At 39.1% G+C, this 21,380-nt stretch overlaps 1 protein-coding gene across 1 annotated transcript; it reads right to left on the bottom strand.

Annotated features, from left to right (window-relative positions):
* Window positions 1-616: 616 nt before the first annotated feature.
* Window positions 617-21,165, bottom strand: LOC104518414 (suppressor of tumorigenicity 7 protein-like; the record flags this gene model as incomplete). Its single annotated transcript, XM_010165996.1, has 14 exons — window positions 617-682; window positions 5,501-5,640; window positions 8,331-8,423; window positions 8,566-8,716; window positions 11,767-11,869; window positions 12,519-12,591; window positions 14,396-14,510; window positions 14,862-14,959; window positions 15,462-15,616; window positions 16,352-16,430; window positions 18,033-18,148; window positions 18,824-18,878; window positions 19,417-19,576; window positions 21,057-21,165. Coding segments are annotated over 14 exons (1,501 nt in total), but the record flags the coding sequence as incomplete, so codon positions are not given.
* Window positions 21,166-21,380: the final 215 nt, after the last annotated feature.

Genomic DNA, 21,380 nt, shown 5'->3' with positions numbered 1-21,380 from the left:
CAAACATCTGCTCCACTTGTGTCCTCTCCATTCTTACTTATTAGCTTCCAGTTGTACAAGTGATCAAGAAAACAATAAGGTATTGTTCAACAGAAACTATTTTCTTAGATGATTATAGACTAAGGCCAAAGAAGAAATTTGTGTGTTAAGCACCATTACCAACATGGAAGCCTGTCAAAGGTACCAGTTTGAATAGCAGAGCTTTCTTCCTTGCCCTCAAGTCTCAGGGTCAGCTAACCACCAGGGAAGAGGCTCCTGAGAACAAGGAAATTGAACCATCATGGAAAGCACACTCCAATCGGCCGATGACAGAGACTGGACAGCAGGAGGACATCGATGTTTTCCACCATGAAGCTGAAGGGTGAAGAGTCCCAAAGCACTGGAAGAAACAGAACAACAACAACAAATTAGTTCAGTTTCGAAACCAACGTCCTTTTACAGGCTCAAGGTATAAACAAAAAACCCACTCTGTATCATTCCCTCAAGGCAACAGAGCTATGATCCCAACACTGACACCACCAATAGGCTTGTAGTAATCACTAACTATTAGCCAAGACACACAAAAGAAGAAAAACCCCGTGGGAAGCCACGGCTCCAGCCTTGTCCACTCACCCCCGGCACGGTCCGCTCAGCTGGAGGCCAGAACACTGGGAGCACTCACAGGCCACAGCACCCGCAGCACCTAGGCAGAGGCAGGAGGGGTTAGGATGGTGTTTCTCGGTGCTACAACTCTTCCAGCTGCCCTGAGCACTGCGGCTTCAGTGCTGAACAGGCTGGGGAGGAGGGTAGTGTATTTTCTTAGGGATTCAGGCATGGATTATTTATAGATCATCGACTCAAAACGTGTGAAAACTGAACAGACCATCCAGCAACACCAGCCTGTGCTTCCAGACAGGTTCCATATTCTAGATGCCATCTAAACAGCTTCAGAAACACAGATCAGGCTAAAACAAATGGTGCAAACTCCCCTGCACCTTCTCAGCCCATCCCCCAAGTATTGCCCTGGGACTCCTGTTATCCTCATAGAAACCCTCTTTTCACGACGCAGCAATGACAGGACTCATTTACTTTCAGGGTTTTACTTTGGCCCTCCTGGCTTCTATCATAACCTTAAATATTACATTAAAAAGGCTTTTAAAACATAACATTCACAGCAGCGCAGGAGCTTTCCACTGCAGCTAGCTTCTTCCCTGCCTGTTTGCGTGTGGCACCTTCACATTAAGTGCACGAGCTAAGATGTAGATTAGCAAGGCAAGAAACCTTTGCCCTTGGCATCGACACTCAGCTGTGACAGGAAACTTCAGGCTTTTTTTTTTTTTCTATGAAGTGTAGAACCACTCATTACACATTGGCAGGGAAGTGCACATCTCCAAACTATACACATTTTCTCTTAGATAAGCAAAAGACTCAAGTGTTTATAAATATGAAAAGTTCAGCAGCTGGCTCAAAAGTTAATTCTCCAGTCTCACTTAATGAGCTTTGGGGAAAGTGGTAGGGGGATTTGTTCAGCAAGTAAAGCAGAGTGTCACAGAAAGCAGGACTTGCCAGACGGGGCTCTGGTTAGTCCTATTTTCCATCTCTAGATGGTTGCTATCAGCAAAATGGCAAAGAATCCTCTACAGAACAACCACAATGAGAAATGTTTTCTCCTAATCTTGCAATCATAAAAATTAGCCAATTTCTAATTTAAATCCCATGACTGATTTCTTTGTTGTGAAAATATCAAGCGATCCGTATCACACCACTTTAGAACATGGACTGTCTTAGGATTTTGTCCAGTTCCCTAAACAGGGAAGTTGTTTTCAGTAGGATTCAACAGGAATGCTGCTGCAGTATTTTTTCAGTACTTTAATATTAACTGATACTAGTCTATTCCAGTAGCAGAAGGTTCAGTCTTAAAAAAAATGGGATTGATTTGCTTGGAGGGTAAGCACGTTAGCTGTTTTCAGGAACTTCTGAGAAGACTATTTCCAGTGCCTGCTGCCACTCTGCATCTCTAGTTTTCTTGAAGGCAGACTTCTCAGTGTCTTTATATGATATTACAGAAGGAATTGTGCAATATCACTTTTGCAAGATGATACATAACTACCCAGTTCTCCACCTATGTAATTATTAAAAAATAAAAATTCATACTGAATGGAAAAATAATCACAGACCCTTTTGTCTACAGTTTCAAGAGAAGCTGGTTTATGTAACAGGATTTTTCAGCTAACTCAGTGAAATCTATAGATTATTGTCATCCCTTTTGCATAGCTCCTCCCTTGTGTCACTTACTGAGAAAGCTCTGAACAGCAACTACTTAAGAAACAGAGCTGTCTCTGATGATCAAGAACAGAGGGATTCTCCAAGAGACCAGAAATCCAGCTGAAAAACAGCGAGGCTGAGCTCTCACCAACTGGGAGCACCTGCACTTGTGCTGCAGGTCATCGGGAGCTTGCTACCGCTGCCGGTCCACTGTCCTCAGCGGCACTGACTCACAGTACATCTTCCCTTCGTCAAGGAGTGTTACAAGTCTGAGCTGTGAAAGAACTCCTAAGCCACAGTTGTCTCTAACTGGATCAGTAAATGCTCAGCACTTCTGCCAGCACCAGTCCCTCGTGCCTGCAAACCCTTCCACCTGCACAAGACAACGAAAATCCCTGTGGCACCTGGTCCTCGGGCCAGGGAGTGCGGAGACAGAGCTGCCTCCCCTTCCCCGGCCAGAGCTGCCAGTGCTCCTGCTCTGCTGATGGTGTATCACGCTGTATACATTGGAACTTGTAAATGCTTCATTGTGATTTTTGGCCACTTGGAATATTTTTAGCAATTTGCCAAGGTTTACCCTGTGATTTATTATGGAGGAAACAAACTCAAGCACTAACAAATGAAAATATGTAAACTCAGACTTTTAAAAGTCAATAGAAAGGTATTCAACTTAAAACCCTTTAGAGGCACGCAGCTTGCTGTAGATTCAATTGCTGGGAACAAGAGTTTGATTAAGAAGCAACTGAAATGTAATCTAAGTCATATTTAAGTCACTTAGAGATTCACAGTGAAAAATTCCATATACACAGTACATTGTGTACTATGGACATGACTACATACATGTCATTCCTAGAACTGTGTTCTAGATTTGTTGGAAATTCAACAATTTGTTTGAAATACATTTTGTACAATTTTTTCACTAAGTCCAAAGCACTCCAGGTACCTACTATCTAGAACTTTATTATCTCAAATTATTATATTTAATAAGTTAAAACACAGTACCATGAAAAAATACTTTAAATAATGAAATATACAGTGGAAAAAAATTAGAAAGCTTAAAGCACTGGAATTACCTGCAGAGATAACACTAGATACAAGAAATAATTGTTTTATTACAGTATTCCTGGGTGGAGAGGTGGGTGTCATTAAAGAGAAGGTAAACTTCCATTTTCAGTATGAAAATTCAACTAGATGCTACTGCCACATACCTCCAGAACATAAGAGATAATGTTTTATACAGTGTTAGCAGCAATCACAGCATTACCTATAGTTAAAATACTGAAGCAATCAAAATCGGAAGCGTTGGTTTGATAGTGATTATCATTGTTTCCTACAAGTGTTCTGAATTCTTCTGAAAAGATCAGGAATAGAATCAAGAGAACAATAATCTAATAATTAAAATAAGGAAGAATGTTAGTCATTAGAGTATGATTGGGAATTAAATTAATTCTCTCTAAAATAGCAAAATACTGGAAGATGGTATTTCCTCCTCAGCTGTCCATCTCGGGAGATTAATACAGAATTCACTTCTTGTCTGTTTATCTCAATGCAGTTTCCACTTTTGCCAGTATTAAACCAGCAGAGTGAGAGGCAAGAACCCCTCTGTCTGTGCCTGCCACTGTTGTGACTTAGCTGGTGGAATGACACAGCGATATCCATGCTTCCTGACCATCTTTTCAGCTAATTGGACACTACCTACCCTTTCCTACAGAAAATAGGTGAAAAACACCCTGCCAAATGACCAAACCCTGGGAGGTTTTTTCCCCACATTTGGACATGTCACTTGACATTCAAAATGCCATTATGTGAAGCCAACTAACTCGGTACAAAGTCTTTTTCTGGTTCAAGAAACCCAGCAGAGAGAACTTCACCAAGCAATTCTTTGTTAGCATAACATTTGACCCTGTATCTCTTTGGAAATCATACAACTTTGCTAATGCAGTCCTTACAGAATTAATCAAGCAGATAGTTAGACCCTAGTTAGTATGAACCCAGCCAATTATGAGCAGCACTGAAATTTGTCACTGGCATGTCCAACTACATTTTCCAACATAAAGATCAACAGAACTGTGTGGAAATGAGGCCCCACTCTGAGACCTGCATGACTTGGACATTGTAGACTAGAATTGCTAGCAAAGCCAATGCTTTTAGGAACAAAGTACTCTTGAGAAAAAAAGCTTACCTCTGGGTTCTCCATTACCTGCTGCATTAAAACAGCAAGAAAGCATAATGCCTTTCCCCCTCTATTTTGACTAGTAAAGCTAGAATAAATGATTCATTGAGGGTTCAGAGCTCCATTTTATTTGCCACTCTGCTCTATTGCCCGAGTTCCACAGTTATAAAGGCCAAAGACATTGTGTGGCTCAGTTTGTGAAGCAGGGAGGGGAAGCTGCCTGTAAGAGGGCACAACTTTCAGAGTCCAGGGAAAGATGGCAAGGTTCTAGCCAGCAGCAATGTTAACAGATAAGCAAGGAAAAGAAAAAGAAACGCTAAAAAGAGCGGACAGAGAGGCAGACAGGCACAGGAGGCACCCATGGGAACAAATGGCTCGACAACAGACACATTTAGGTATCTTTAAAGCAGCACAGATTAGAAAGTATCCAGCTAAAAGCCCGATTGCCATTGTCAAGTCTAATTTCTGTCCTTGAACCGGTAGTCAGATGACAGAACTGTGGTCACTTAACATCTTCTCCATCCAGTAACTGGAACCGGATGAGACATAAACCCACTGGTCTAGTTCCCAAAAGGTACTGCCAGCTAACTAACTTCTGAACCTGGCTTGGAAGTTAACAGTTAGTTTACCTCTGTTCACATCATACTACTAGTTTCCAAAGCTCAGCAAGAGCCCTGTTTTTCCTGCAGTCCAACCTGCCTTCCACTCGCCTCTCAAAATCTCCAGCCAACAAATTTATTTTTTGAGTCCCTCACACTGCAGCCTTCTCCTTTGTTGAGAATAAAATCCACACTCACAGTGCTCTGTGGCAAAATTTCTCTAGTGCTGAAATGCTGCTCACTCACCGTAAGAATGCAAATGAAAGCCATGGTATGTTAGAACAACAGTTCACCTCCTTGTCAAAAGAGGCATTTTGCCCAATTTCACCACGTTTGTCACTAATTATATTCTTACAAAAAGAGATAAAATAATTTGTGCCCCACAAGCACGACACTGACTAGAGCCTACTTCACCACGGACCTCCAAACTCCCAAAGATCCCACAAGTTCCCTAAGCAAGCTCCATGACATGGACCATACTTACAGCTTTAGCAAAAACCACCATCAGCTCAGGGAACTGGTGTGTGAGGAGGGCAAGCATGGCTGAAAAGGAGCACAGGCCTGCTGTGAAATGGATGAAAAAGGGAAGTTCCTTCTGCGGGTAAACCGAGACTTCATGAAATGCTGAAAGGAACAAATGAAGAATATTGACATTTGATAATTGAGGACAGTTTTCTGAATTATTTACAGTCTTCTATCTCAGTTCTAGACTTTCAGAAGGAGGAAGTGTGGACTCAAGACTATTGTGCAGCACATGGTAGGTCCCAGTACTCAAAATATTTTCCCCTATATTAAATGCTTGTCTTCATTATTAATAGTAATTATATCTCCCAATCTTCTTTTCCATTTGCATGGGCTATATTGTTGAAGTAGTTTATCAGGCTTAGTTTTTGGTACCTACTCTTCTAACAGGACAGAGGGAAGAACTGTAAAATTCACAAGCTCTCAAAATTACCTAGACCAATTTAAAGAATCCAGAGTTTTCAACCCTCTGAAGCATTAATCCCATTACCTGAAGGGAACAGCACATGTCCCCATCCTATAAGAAGCTCAGCAAGTACAAAATAACCATCATGTTCTATATACGTGCAATGGAGCTCCTTAATACTTTCCAAAGATTTCTGGTTGGTAGGCTACAGTAAATTTTTTTAGAGCAGCTGACAGAGTAGACCTCAAAGAAAACAGTACCAGGACTGGGTTATAAATTCTGTACATAGCAGCTCCTTGCAATTTCCAATCTATGGTAACAAAATCAAAAGAAGGCGATTACAGGCCAAGGGCTGGCATGTGGAGCTTTCAGCACTCAAGACACTACTACTGGTCACTAGCTGAGGACCTGAGCAGTGAATTTGCAATTACTGGCTGTGAATACCTGCAGCTCTGACTTTTCTCCAATGACTTTCAATGGTTTTTAAACAAAGCAGAAAATAGTTTCTATAGGCGTAAGTAATTACGAAAGGGCTGCACACTTCTTGACAAGTTGTTTTTAAAATGTAACAAAAACCTCAAAATTTAAGCAAGCTTTTTCGTAAAACAAGAAAATGGAATTTTATTCATTTTAAATAGAAGTTTGAGGAAGAAAAAGACACTTTACCCTCCCAGTTACTGTTTCTGAATGCTGGCACATGAAAGCTACCATTATAAGAGCAAGCCCGGCAAAAGTGGCTTGTGCAACTCACTAATGGCAAAGTGGTTGGGTTTTCTTTTGCTTTTAAATATAGGATTTTGGAGCACAACTAAGTAGAACATTTGGAGTTCCATGTCTAAAGCCCATCAGAGATGTTTAATGTTATCCCAGAGATTGACAGTTCACCTTCTCAACATGCAACCAGCCCTGCTCGGCCATGAGACAGTGAGATAGTAACACACTCCACCTAGCAACCAAAGAAACAACTTGTCTGCTGCAGAACAATGTTACACTCATCCTATGGAGAAACTTACCTGATTTTTAAAACATGGAGCAATATAATTTAGGACAGGTCCCAACATAAGTTAGGAAAGTGGGGGGGAGAGAGCGGGGAAGGAAGGATTCTTTTTGCACTAGTTTTTCCTACATTGTGAAAATCAAATCAAATCCAAAATAGATAAAGACAACTAAAGATAATTCTACTCGTTCACAGCCATTTGAGAATTGTTACTAGTCAGACCAATACAGAATTTTTGAATCATTGATTTGGTCAACAGTATTTTAAATAGATAAATTTTTAAAAAATTAAGTGTCAAGATTTCTCAAGGAAGTACTGCAATAAAAGTGTTAAGATGATTTTATTTATGGGTAGTTTTATATTTAACACATAACAGGAATGCGTGAGTGATCGTGTTGAAATATCTGCATGTGTTGGTGTTTAATTGTGCTGGGAAGTCTACAATTTAGGGTTAGTTGCTAACCAAGGAATTCCTTGTGCAATATCCTGCATAAGTGAGAAATGAGTAATTTAAAGCAGTCTGGGGGCAAATTTAAATTACACATTTTAAATATAACTTCAGGCTTTTAAATAGAAACACGTATGTGTAGTTTTCCTTTCCACAGCTGTGGTCTCAGTGGGTCTGCTGGTGCTTTTGCAGTAGCCCTTTCCAGTCCCGTGGGACTTGCGTTTCTTCATGATGTAGACATTCACCCGCAGAGGAATTCTATTAACACGTACAATTAACAGTCCAATTCTCATCTAAATTAATGCTGTTTTCCTAAATATGATGAGCACAGGCCCTAGTGATTTAGTTTGTTTGCCTTACCTAAAGAAAAAAACATGTAGGCTCATAATTGCATAAAGTAATCTTGAAGTAACGGGCAGCTGAAGACTTTTCAGTGTCAAATGTTTGTATAAATCCATAAAAATACCTCCATGGATAGAAAGTTCCAGGAAGCATACTGTCCAGTAAATATGTACCAATAAAGTAATGACAGAAAGCAATACACATCCTGTGAAGCTACAGATTAACCAAGGATTCTCTGTAAGATCACAGACACGCTGTGCTCCTCTACCACAGCACTCAAATCCATGACTTCTTTTAAAAGTAATTTAAAGAACTGGTCCATTTTGTTGCTCTCCATGTTGGCCAAACTTAGTCTGAACGTACCACACACAGACTTTATCTTTGAAGGACTTATGTTATTACAGAATCAAGCTAACATTTACCACACACACACGTCAAGTGCTTCAGGATCATTTGGGAGGGACATCAACAAATAGCTGAACCCCTTTCACAGGAAGCTCCAACTAAAAAAAATTACAGTAAGGTAAATACAGAATACCACAAACTGAACATGTCCTTAGCTTGTGTTTTATTATTATTACTGCTTAGAAACCACTTACTTGGCAACAGTTCTCTGTCTGCTGTTTCTGTGCAGCTTGGATAGGGATAGAAGAGATGACCTTTCTCCAATGGGTACGGGATCATCCTAAATGCTGAAAAAACAGTGAGTACCATTAGATCTGTAACCAAACCAAGTGACCAGCTTCCCCCAAAGAGAACCAGTCGTGCTTGAGGGAATAAAGACAGAGATTATTCTACTAAACAGAAAAAAATAAAACAAGGAGAGATACTTACTGCCTTCCCATGTACAGTGTAGCAGATTTAGTGCCCCTTCTATCCTCTTCCAATGCTGGAGGTGAAAAAATGCATATGCTACTGCCTCACTGTCCCCTCGTTTCAAAATATGCTCTGGAGGTAGCACTAAGCTTTTCATTTCTAGTAGATACTGGAAGTAAAAATGGAAAGTACACTTGGTTACATGGAATACTCCAAAATCTTTAATTGTGAAACTTAAATGACAATTTGAGGCATAACTGAGCATGTCACACCAAGGCCAATTTCTACCTGTTGAAGAAAGAGCCCAATGGGAAGGTGCTCGCATGGGAAGTGAAAAGCAGAAAACCACACATCTGTGTATAAAACTCTTAAACTGGGTTTTTCAGACACAAAATATCAGGAAAAAAAATGCATCTTCAGTAAGGCAAAATAAAAGTAAATTCTTGTGGATTATACAGAAAGTACAATGCTGCAGGTACAATGCCAATGAGCTACAAGTTTAGGTTAATTAAAAAAAAACAACTTATTTTTGCTCATCATTTAATCACTGGAAGTTTCAATGTGGGAGGCTAAGTACTTGTTAGTTCTCAAATATGAGTAGCAAACCAGAAAGTGTCAGCATGTTAACCAAAGGAAAAATAATAAACCAAACACAGGGAAATCTTGTTTTACTGTGGTTTTGCTGGACTACCACAAAGTATCTCTGATTTCAGGTTTTTTTAATTTCAGCCTTCTCCCTACATCAGCAGAATATCTGATGCACAGAAAGGTCAAAGAACACAAGGATTAATCATTTTCCATTTCCCTTGAAACACAGGACATGTAATTTTGTTTTCTCATGGTACATTAAAAAAAAAAAAGAAGACAGGTATTCATTTGAACTTAGCTGTTAAAAACAGACGAGTAATTTTTACAAGAATGAAATGACAGTTTCAGCTCTAGTATTCACCTGCCAGTTGTTCTCTCCTAGCATCCAGTGTCTCATCCAATAACAGCCAAAGTTAATCCACATCTTTGATCAATGTAGCTGGCAATTCCTTTGACTGTCTCCCAAAGTGTAAGAATGCAGCTAACTCGACGATTTATTTCAGCAGATGCCACAAACTATGAGATTATTTACTAATCCAGTTTGAGGACTTAACTTTTCCCATTCAGATTCTTGAAGGAATGTAGGAGGGGTTGTGCCCCAGCCAAATAAAGCACATTTACTGCCTGGCTAGGTTCTTCTCTTAGTGCCTTGGGCCTACACTCCGGAGGGTAATATTCTTGCTAATCCCCTCTAATCCTCTTCCATTTTTTTTTTCTTTTTTTTTTTTTTTAACACAGTAAAGGATCACTCACACAGGGCTGCTGTGGGAAAATGGTCTCAAATATCTGACCCCTGACCTGACTCCTTATGCTCTCTGCAGTGCCCACTTTTCCACTGTACTAACTGCAGAGGGAATATCGACGCAGCAGCAGCAGCAGCAATGAGGTATCGCCACAACATGCCAACGCTGGGCTCCACACTCGGGCTGTCTCTGTGTCCATCTTACCATGTAAATAGAAAAAACTCCACAGTCTGACAGGTTTTCGTGTCCATGTTTAACAACAAAATGGGAAAGGTATCACTACTGAAAATATCTTGGGTTCTGCAGAATTAAAAATGTCTTTATACACAATAAAAAATTGTAAAATATTCAGAAGTTGATTGGAAAAAAATCTGTTTCATACATTATCAAAAATGTAGTTACAGATCTCTAATTTGAAATGGTTTAAGAGCAGCAGTTTTCTAGCACTGTAAAATGCCCTCCTAACTTCCCAAACAAAATCCATTCTTGTAAAAGCATAACTTGGAACAAAGAGAAACAAACACCATTTTATTTTCCTGATGCAAAATGATGTTATGTGCAAAGACAACCACTTTCATCAGATGCAAGAACAAAGGGATTTCTACTTTACATACTCATTTATTTTTAGTCCATGGGACAGAACAAACTGCAAATTCAAAAACCAGATTTTCTTCCCCACTACTCCACTGTAACCCATTGGGCAAGTTCCTTCACTTGTTTGTGCCCTGGTTCACTTGTTTGCTTTGACTCTGAGCACTGCAGAGCTCTATCTGTCATCTAATAAATTGGTGTTTCAAGGCAATATGGTAATTAAAAAAAATCATAAAGAGGACTGGCTAGATATAATTAGAAAAAAGATCAAATTACTGCAACCTGGAATCAGTTTCTGTGATTGTCTGTAGAACCCTGGAACACATTTTGAAATGATATCTAACTTACTTAAAAAAAAGTATATGAGGCTCCTGAAACAACGGGAGGACAGACAACGTAAAAGAACTTTTAGATAATGATAATGCGTTATAATCTTCTTCCCCTAAAGGCAGAGGCTAAAGAAAAATCTGTCTGAGACTGTCTGAAATGAACTTGCTACGCTCTTGATCAGTCATGCAAACGAGCTGCAATTTCTCCGAGCAATTAGCTTTCTCAGTGCACATTCTATTAGACTGGACAGGCAGACAGAAGAGAGCAGCTGGATAATTCGAGCCTTCACAGCCACAGTCACTCGGACTCCGTGATCATTTGGAGAGGATTAGGTCCAGGACTAAGTCAACCTTCTGCATTCAAGGTTTCAAACTGAATGCATCACCAACACTAGTACAGTAAAAAGCAATGTAAGATTTTATTTTTACCCAACGTGCAGTGGAATCCATGTCCTGGCCACTTCAAGTAATGCCAGACATGAAATGACTGCAGCTATACCGACTCCTAATCTTGTTTACACGTAGATGAATAAAATAAGTGACTGTATATCTTTCAATAACCAGAGTTCTGGAGCCATGCTTGGAAGCACAGCAGAAAAAAGTATTTTGAAATACTATGAGTGGGTATTGTTTGGATAACTTAATTTGGCTTCCAGGATTTTAAAATATCTAAATTTATATTTATTAATGCCTACCCTTACCCAATAAAGGGCCTTCATTAATACATTACTGGATTTTCCAGTGAGTTAGAATATTTTGAGTTTAAATTTTTCACAAAACCCCCTGTTTCTGGACACCAAACATTTATGATATAAATACTAGTGTGTTTAATAACCCAAAGGCTGGAGTTATAACCAACTTCAAGAAAACCTGGGGCTAGAAAGGCTCCAATAACAAGTTGATAACATAACATTATGTTTTTCAGAAGACAATAAAAAGTAGTTCAATCAGAAATAAAATACTCTTACCTTTGGAACATGAGGGTTAAATTCTACAGCTCTGTGTATTGCTTCTACAGCATTAATTTCTGCTGTACTGAGCCCTCTTTTGGAGGCAGTTTCTGGTGAGAACCTGAAGGGAAAAACCTATCCTGAATAAAAGTCATAAATGCCAACCAGGTGTCTGTTTGCATTGTAAGCCTGGAGTTCATTAAAAATTGATTTATCAAGATAAACACACCCTTCTAGGATACAAAGGTTTATGTTAATTTAGGTATCTTGACTGTCACCCATGCCCATATGACAAAGTTATGTTTAACTTTTTGAAACTTCTCCTCCATCACATAAGTTAATTGAGTGCCCAGTACTTTGTAAGATGTTACAACATCACCTACTGGGAGGTAAAGCTAGAATCAGCTGTGCAAATAGACCAGGATGAAAGTGAAATGCCAGCATGAACTACCACAAAGATCTCGTACCCAACCCACAAAACAAAGAACTGTTGAACACAAGACACTGAAAACATAATTCATACAAAAGCACACGTGTGCACACGGGCTCTTGAAAAACAACTTCACCTGTATTAACTTTATGGATGCTCAAAAAAACTTTAAGTCACATTTAACTACATACACACACATATGTATGTATATATAAATACACCTAACTTGCTCTTAGAAATGTAACTGCTCCATATTGGATTTAGACCATTTTAATTCATATTTTACAGTATAACCCAAGATTAGCAACAAGCCACTGTTTCCACAAACGCGCTTGCTTACCTCTCTGAAACAGCTCTGGCCTTTAACAGGGCTGCAGTGTAACATATCGCTGCCGACTTTGGAAGACTGATATCTATGATAAAATAAAATGATTAAGCTGTAAGATTCTAAGGCAAGACAAACATTTTAAACCCCACATCCTTTGAGCATAAAGATTTGTACTTGGGCAGACAATGAAGGTAACATCTGGAACATTTCAGCTATGATTAGAAACTCTGAATTTCCTTGCAGTGCCTTCTTTCTGGTCATCAGTTAGTCTCAGATTAAAAACTCAAGAGTTGCAGTTAGGTGGTAAAGGGTGATTTTTTTTTTTCTTCTAAACATACTAAGACACTGAAACCGAATTCAAAGAGAAATCCATGTGTAAGTGCACACTTAAGAACAGTGTACTTTTCCTGTATTAACCCGTGAAGGTTTAAAATAATCTAGCCTTTACCTAATTTTGCAACTGCACATTAACACGGAGTTTTACATAACACTGAGACTGACAAGAAGCTGACCAAAAACATTAGATTACAGACAGGTAGACAAATTTTAATGAAAATGCACTTTCCATTCTTTTCCAGTTCCACAAGGAAAAATTCTATTAGTTGTAGGTGTTGTAGAATATCTGAGGCCAAGTTTGAGCTGACAATTATAGATTAGAAAGCTAGCACTCCACAGTACAAGTTTACTTTAAAAGCAGACAAAGTCTGGGGTCTAATTCCCAAGTACCATGATGTGTATAGTCAGATGGCTCTTGCTTTTTTTGTAAATCCCATCCTGGGCTTGTCCATCACTTTACTAGAAGTCTGGCTGTCGTGTCAAGCAAAACACAAGGGTGCTACAGAAAGTTTGAAGCTCATACTCATTTTTCCAGATGCTTAGAAAAAAATCAGCAACCCTTTCTTAAGAAAGTGCTGCAATTCCCAATGTTAATGTAAAGAAGCACCAGGAAGGAGCAAATGATTTTGTTAAATGAGTAAGAATCTGCACAGAAGAATATGGACAGTCAAGTGACAAGAGCAGGCTGCTGGAATGGCCATGCACAAAGGGCACAGGATTTGGGCAAAAATATTGTACTTTCAATTCCCTGAAGCAACGAAGAACAGGAGAGAACACAGCAAGTTCTCAAGAGCAGGGAACGACTGCCACAAGATATTGCTGCTACGTCCCTCTGTTCTACAGGTGGCTTAAGGGACATATTTGACAGCAGCACCTTGTACTCTAATGATGTGGGCTTCATCTAGGTGGCAAAACTCTGAGGACAATAGGAAAGTTAAGTATATATTTTATTAACCTTCACCCAAACTTGCACAACACCTGAAACTTATTAGTTGAGATGGAGAGTGAAAGCAAACTGCTGCCATTTAATGGACCAAAGCTTGCACTCCACTAATCTCTGACAAGCAGTATAACTGCATGTTGCTAATCTCTGACAAGCAACCTCAGTATTACAGAATCACAAGGCCAAGCCTGCAAGATGACAGAAGGAAAGACTACCTTTACCTACGTACACTGATTACTAAGGGGGCTATGTGCTGACTGAAAAAGGCTGACGAATTTCAGCATAACCAGGGACGTTGAAGAGATTAAAAAATTAAAATAATCCTTGAATTGAAGCAAAGTGAGCTCCAAGACTTCTTTACATGTTATGAGTTAACTTAGAAACATTAAAAATTATTTCTTGCAATTTAGCTTGCCTAAATTTCACCTCATCATTCAAAATTAAAAAAACTGACTCGCACTCTGGAAGTATCTATTCGTTGCCAATGAAGAGAATCTCGTCACTTAGCTGAGATCATGAGTACGTATCTGCTTTTGGAGAGGCACACCTCGCCCACCTCACCTCTGCTCTTACACAAACCCAACAATATTTCCCACTAGGCATCACTTACCATCATACTTTGCTAAAACTGCCTGGACATCTGCATAAGCCTGTAACTCCAGCAGTGCCTCCAGGAGGTTTTCATGAATATTCAGCATGCTGAGAAGTGGAAACTCTTTCATCAACTGCAAACCAGTAAAGAGAAATAAATTAGGCACAGCCAGAATTGCACCTGAATCCCTGAAATACTTAATAGAAACAATAATGTAAGCTTTTCCAATGTTCTGTTCTTTCACAGCGTTAGAAACTGGCATGTTTCTAAAACAGAAGTGTGAACGTATGACATTATAAAATACAGAAATTTAAAACCTAGATGTAGGAACTAAAAAAACTGTTCTAAAAAAAAAAATAATGGATGATGATGTGCAAATCTCATTGGAAAATAATTCAATTAGATTAATTATAATGCCTAGAAAGGATCTTCATCAATTTGGACAATGTGACTGAGCAGTTGTTTGCCTTTTTTTTTAACTTACATCTCTCATCATTTTTACTGCTTCTCGTATTCTTCCAAGTTTTCTTGCACACATAGCTAGTCTCCTTTTCACATATACCAACACATTGGTGTCTCTTCCTGATTAAAAACATAAAAAAAAATCAGTTCATCAGTTTCAATCCTTACTCCACCCTTCCTCCCCAAAAAAACCCCACAGCCTTTTTCTTACCCATGTGTAAAAACACAAAATAATTGCTACTGCTGTCCCAACCAAGGCCTGTCTAGACCAGTGCCAGCAACTTTTAACTAGGTTAAATGACCAAAAAAAAAATATCTGTATTTTCCAAAATGTTCAGTGGGATAAAAGAAGGCACTGCTGACACACACCAATTGCTTCATTAGCCTGCTCTACCTATCCAACCTTCCAAGACAACGTCAGCAAGACAACCCACAATGAATACACAGCGGAACTGCCACTTCTTAGATTCATTTGGGTACCACAAAGATCACATCACATGCCATGCATAAGCATAGCTAGAGCAGTAGGAACTGCCTCACTGAACTGGGAATCAAACTAGAATCAAACTTTACATTTCTGCTCACCCAAAACCAAGAGTTTACATAATTCAAAAGCGCTTACTGAGCTGTGCTTCATGCTGGGGACTCTGGGAATGGCAGTTCTGAGACTTTCTGTAAATCGTTTCTCCTGCTTTCAGAGCCTGCTTGAAATATTTCTCAGCATCCACAATAGTTGTTGCTTCTTCCTCAGCCAGGAGGACATATGCAGTGGCACAACTGTAATAAGGAAAAAAAAAAACACTAATTATTCAGAGGGATAAAGTTCAGTATTTTCTGAATAAGTGTTAAAGGCATCAGAAATAGGCAGGTTTCACTTATGTTTAATATCCAAGCATTGACAATATTAAAGTAACAAAATATTGACTTGAGTTCAAATGGTGAGTGTCAGGAAAAGAGAAACCTTTTCCATTTTATAGAAAACACACGTTTGGAGAAAGAATAAAAGAAAGAATCATAACAGCAAGTAAAATTATTTTCCTTAAATATTAAAAAAGTTCTGGTAATTGTCTGGAGAGGTTTTTCTGTGTTTGGTTTGCTTTGCTTTTTTAAAAAGCATGAGGTAGATATTTTACACAAAAATATTGAGTGTACAGATCAAAACGGATCACAGAAGTGTGTGAAATTCTTTGGTTTGTGTTATAAGAGTGTTTTTAAATCCCTTACAGGAGTGGTATCTGTGAACTCCAAATGCAGTTGTTGCCACAATGCCATCGCATATTCACGATCTCATACTCAACTTACACTGCCCCATGTCTCAGTAAGATATCTCATTTTTATTCCTACTGATACAGAGACTGTAAAAAAATCTTTCCCAAGAAAAAGGGAGAATAAAAGCTATTTTTTTTACAAAACAGTTCAATACTTCAGTGCAACTGACAGCCCCATGTGCTCAGTATCACTCACTTAATTTCCACTAGAAATACAGCAATTGAACTTATACTCTAAACTTACTCATTGTTCAACTCCAGAGCTTGATATGCTGCTTTAATCCGAGCTTGAGGGTTTCTCTCTCGCCACGCTTTCTGCATAACTGCATCAGAAACATCGAAAGGCTGGTGAGGGACAGTGACACCAGCAGAACACCTGGGAGCCACTGGAGGCAACACCAGCTGCTTATGTCTCAGCTCCACATCAACATTCACTTACATTTTGCAGATTCCTGTTTGCTATACAATTGTTACCAGGAAGAGTAAACAAGTGGTTTAATTCCAGCATGAGTTTCTACCACAAGCAGCAGAATCTTGCAACTTCTCCATACACCCACATTTAATTTAAGGAAGATTATTCACTGACCATCTAAGAACTCCTATGCTGAGAAACAAAGACAGCTTTACACAACCAGGCAGATGTACCATTTCTAAATTGATACACATTTTTGGAAACATTTCCCAAGACCTGTTGAAAGCTTGGCAGGAGCAATTGTCAGACACAGGTTCTTGCACGGACCTGCACAGAATTGTAATTTAATCTTTCAAACAGAACTTCAAAGAGAACAGTGATCGAGTAAGCTGTCTTGCACAGGTATAGTTTCATACTTAAGTATTTAGACAACTACCAGATTATAAAGGGTTAAACAATTTCTTTTTAAATTTACAAAGCACATTTGAGTGGCATAACATGGCAAATCCAATTCAAGATACACTATACTAATGTATCACCTTATTAGAAAGTGGTTTAGGAAACAATTAAAAAGGGTGAAATCTATCTATCCAAAAGGCTTGTTTGAATTACAACTTGAACTCAAAGTTACAGTCAGATAAGGAGCAAACAAAAGTTCAATGCAATGAATCTAAACCCCTTCCCACTCTGCCTCCATCAGGGAAAAATGGAAATCCCAAACTGAAAACCAGCTTCTAGCAAAAGAAAAACAACATACTTGGAGCTACCATTCTCTAGGCAGAACTAAGAGCCTTCACACTAAATAACAGTTCTGAAAGAACTCCAAAACTTTACATTCAGAGAGTTACATATCTGGCCTATCTCAAGGACGATAAGCAAATTGAAGAATCTATACATGTTTCTTTTGGAACAAAACCTTCTGCTCTCCAGCAAGAATAACGTGGAAAAACGTTCAAGTTTTCTTTTGGAAACAAAATATTAGTCTTGGCTTAGTAAGCGAGACAATTCACTCCCATTTGTGAAACAAAAACACATCGTTCATATCAAGCATGTCACAGCCAGCTGACAAGTCACACTTCCAGAACTTGACAAATTGACAATAGTTCTCACCTAGTCTGACAATAACCAGGTAGGGAACATTTTCTGCACTAAACATGTGGAACACAATGAAAAAAATTCCAGAGACTGCACTATTCATTACCAAGGTTTAAATGAGACCATGTCTTTGCCTGTTGAGAATACAATCCAGGTTTTCAATATCACACCGTTAATTATTTGAAAAGTGTGAGATCTTAAAATACGTCAGGATCCTGACAGCCTTAAAGTCAGTAGAGAAAGCACAAGGTAAAAAAACCCACCCTTCACTGAATACATCTATTAAACCTCCTAAGCAGCGAAGAAAATCTAACATGTCACTAAATATTTCTCCTAACTTGCACTACCTTGAAATATATTAAAAATACCCACTTTAGACTCATGCAAGTTACACACCTTACACATGTGACATGGGTACCTGTGTCTGAAGGCCGAAGGGCGTCTGTATCACACGTGAAAAAGTTCTGATGATCTTGAGCAGACAAATTCATGTCATAGTACGTCAGAGGCTCCTTCCCAGTCACCCACATGTACCTTTAACGGGAGAAATGTCAGGAAGAGGCACTCCTAGTTAAGTAGTAATGCTGATACCAAAGGGGATATCTGATGTGTTTAGAAACTGAAGTGAGTCCAGAAAATTTGTATTAATAAGAGGCTGGAGTTACTAACCAGAAGTTTTCAAGTACTACTGTTCCATAATCTGTACAGGTTGCCAGGTGGCTTCCTGCAGAGGGGAAAAGGAGTCCTTTTGATCCTAAAGTTCTAAACAACTTGGCAACTAGCTTCCTAGGAAGCAGCTTTTCCTATGAAATAACACAAGGAGATTTACAAGACAGTCATACCAGTTTAATAAAAGAGAATTTAAATTCAGAGTCACTGTCTCAGCCTCTGAATAAAGTAGTAACAGCTGTAAGACCATCATTTTCACAGAGTTTTTGGAAAGAGGAGGAAAGTCATTCTGGGAATATTTCTCTCCTACTTTACTCTCAAAAAACCTGATGATGATACAGTAATATTTGCATTCTTAACATTGAAACTGCCAAAGCTTGGATGGGTGCCTTTTAAACACAGGACCAGCATCAATCACCCCTATAACCTTGCAAGCCTCAGCTGTCTCCCCATATTACTAGAGCAAGCTCTGTGAAGAAGTCATGTGGATGCTCCCAATTAATTTTAAAACTATGTCATGGAAAGTAAGACTATTAATACCTGCTATACTCTGCCCCTCTGAACAGATTGAGAGGATTTCGCCACACTTTGCATTCTGGAAAAAAAAAAACAAAAACCCAAAAGTACTTTTTTAATTAAGAGCACAAGAAATACTACCTTGACTTTAAAAGAGCAGTGCAAATGCAATTTTATTTTCAAAAGCCACTTTTATGTTATTTTTATACAACCTGACCACAATCATACAATCATCATCATCTCCCTAAGCTTCTGCTATCCTACAAATATTTTCTGCTCCCCAACGTTGCTGGTGGACAAAAGCACATGGTGGAAAGATTAAACACTGTCATTTATAATCACACAACACTTATCTTGCACTTATCTAATGTTACTGAAACGGTTTTAGCTAAATGTGTAATGTATTTTCTAAAATATGTTTTTAATAAATGATGTTTTAGATCAAAGATACGTTATTACTTTATTTTTACCACTATTACAAAAACACATTACAAGATGTAGGCCTTTCTCTAGTTACTAGAAGCACTCATGTAGAGTCAAAGCCGTTTAAAAGCCAGTTCATGTGAACCAGCTGCCTTGAAGCTTAAGGAAAACTGCTGGGACACATTAACCATCACCTGGCATATTCTGCCTGCTGGTCTCATTCTCTCCAGCCAAGAATGCTGCTGGTGCTGGAGGGCTGTTTTCTGCACCGCCGATGAGGGGCCTCAGATGACTCACAGAAACCTGCTCGATGAAAGACGTGCCGTATTTTCGGAAATGCCACCACTCAAACACCTGTCACAGGAGAAAGAAGCACCAGAAATTTCCTTAGGTGGACTCCCTTCCAACACAGTCAGAGATGAAGAGCCAACTCTTCACAGTAAGGACATCCCCCTTGCAAACAACTACAGATGGAACTTATCTACATACAAATTAACACTAATTATCTGTTTTGGCCTGTCTTGTCCTGCAGGATCACCCACATAAGATGAAGGGGACTGAAAAAAAACCCAGTTAAATTTTAGTCAAGTGTATGTTCCTGCCTCCCCAACTCATTAGGGTAACTTCTAAACCCTTTCAGAAAGTGCCTGTATAGAGAAACTAGGCCTAGAACTGCAAGGTGGGTGTAGTTCTTCCACTTCACAAAAACAATCTAAAAAGCATGAAATGGAGAGTTAAACAGATATTTTCTGCCAATCAGAAAAGTCCAAGGAGGAGAGGTTGAATTAACAGCTATCAAATTCACTTACCAGAAATTTTGGGTCAAAAGTATTACTATTCCTGTCTTGGACAATATTGCAAATACCTTTGTATATTTTCATTAGCATCCAGAAAGAAGTGCTGTTTAGACAAAGTGTTCTTTGTTAAGAAGCTCTACTATAAACAGTGGTTGACCAATAACCACTTTTTACTCTTAAGAACAAGTCTACATAAAACACCTATCACAAGCATGATCCATCTCCTCGTGTGATTTTCCTCCAATCCCTCAATCAAAATCCAAGCAGCATTACTTACAGCAAACAAGTTGTTTCTGCCATGTAAATAAGACACTTTTTTTCCTCATATCAGCTACAAGAAAATCACCTATGGAATAGATTTCACACATACTGCTAAATAGGTTTAACTGATGGGAAGAGGTATTTTCTTTAGCTTTTAATGATGCAAACACAGATTAACCCAAGAGACCTGTATGCAGCGCCACAGTCTGCACCAGGGTCAGACGATCACGGCTGCAGAAACAGCAGCGCCAGCAGAACTGACCACACAAGTGTGTCCCGTGCATCCTGTGCAGTCAGCCACCTCTGTGCACACTGTCTGTCCTCTGGAAATGAGCTGAAGTGTCGGCTCATTTTCACACCAGACTTGTTAAGATAGTTACGTGATGACACACGCACAAAAGACCCCCCCAAAAATTACTGTGGGAAGCTAAACTCTTAACTACTTAGTTTAAAAGAGGTGAGAATGTCAGTGTTTTCTTTAAACAGAGAGGTCTGCAGAGTGTGCACGTATATTTTGCTTCTTTTATATATCTATGTATATTCGCACAGACATGTATACAAACATATGGACACTTCCTTAAAAAAAGCCTGAGTTTCTAAAACAGGTACAACAAAGAGTATGTACAATACATCAGAGAAAACACTAAGCATGTTCCTTCCTAGTGCAAAGGCACCCTCTAGAGTCTGACCAAAAGAAAGCTGATTGCATTTGCCCCTAATGAAAGCATCCCCCAGGTGCTAAAATCGTTTAAAGAAAAGAAAAGTGGCCTACTTACAAATATCAGTCCAGATATAAAAGATGAAGTCACCGTAAGGGCAAAGTAGAATTTTGGAGTCAAAGTGCTCAAGAACACAGTCACTGCCAAGAGAAATAAAAACCAAAGACTTCACAATCAGAACTGAAAACACAAAGAGTTTTTTATTAAACAACACTAAATAGATTATTATGCAAACACGTAACAGAACACAGCCCTCGTAACTTCACGGGCAACCACACTCTGTCAGAGGATCCCTGTCATGTATTACTCTGCCTGTGACCGCCTGGGACAGCGAGGCAGGTTATTCCCCCATCTAAAACAGTCACTGCAAGTTCTGAGGCG

This window comes from Antrostomus carolinensis, unplaced genomic scaffold (genome assembly GCF_000700745.2).
Source record: "Antrostomus carolinensis isolate BGI_N321 unplaced genomic scaffold, ASM70074v2 scaffold26424, whole genome shotgun sequence".
Classification (NCBI taxonomy): domain Eukaryota; kingdom Metazoa; phylum Chordata; class Aves; order Caprimulgiformes; family Caprimulgidae; genus Antrostomus; species Antrostomus carolinensis.
The sequence above is the reverse complement of the archived record's forward strand: the minus strand, read 5'-3'. Positions and strand labels throughout refer to the sequence as shown.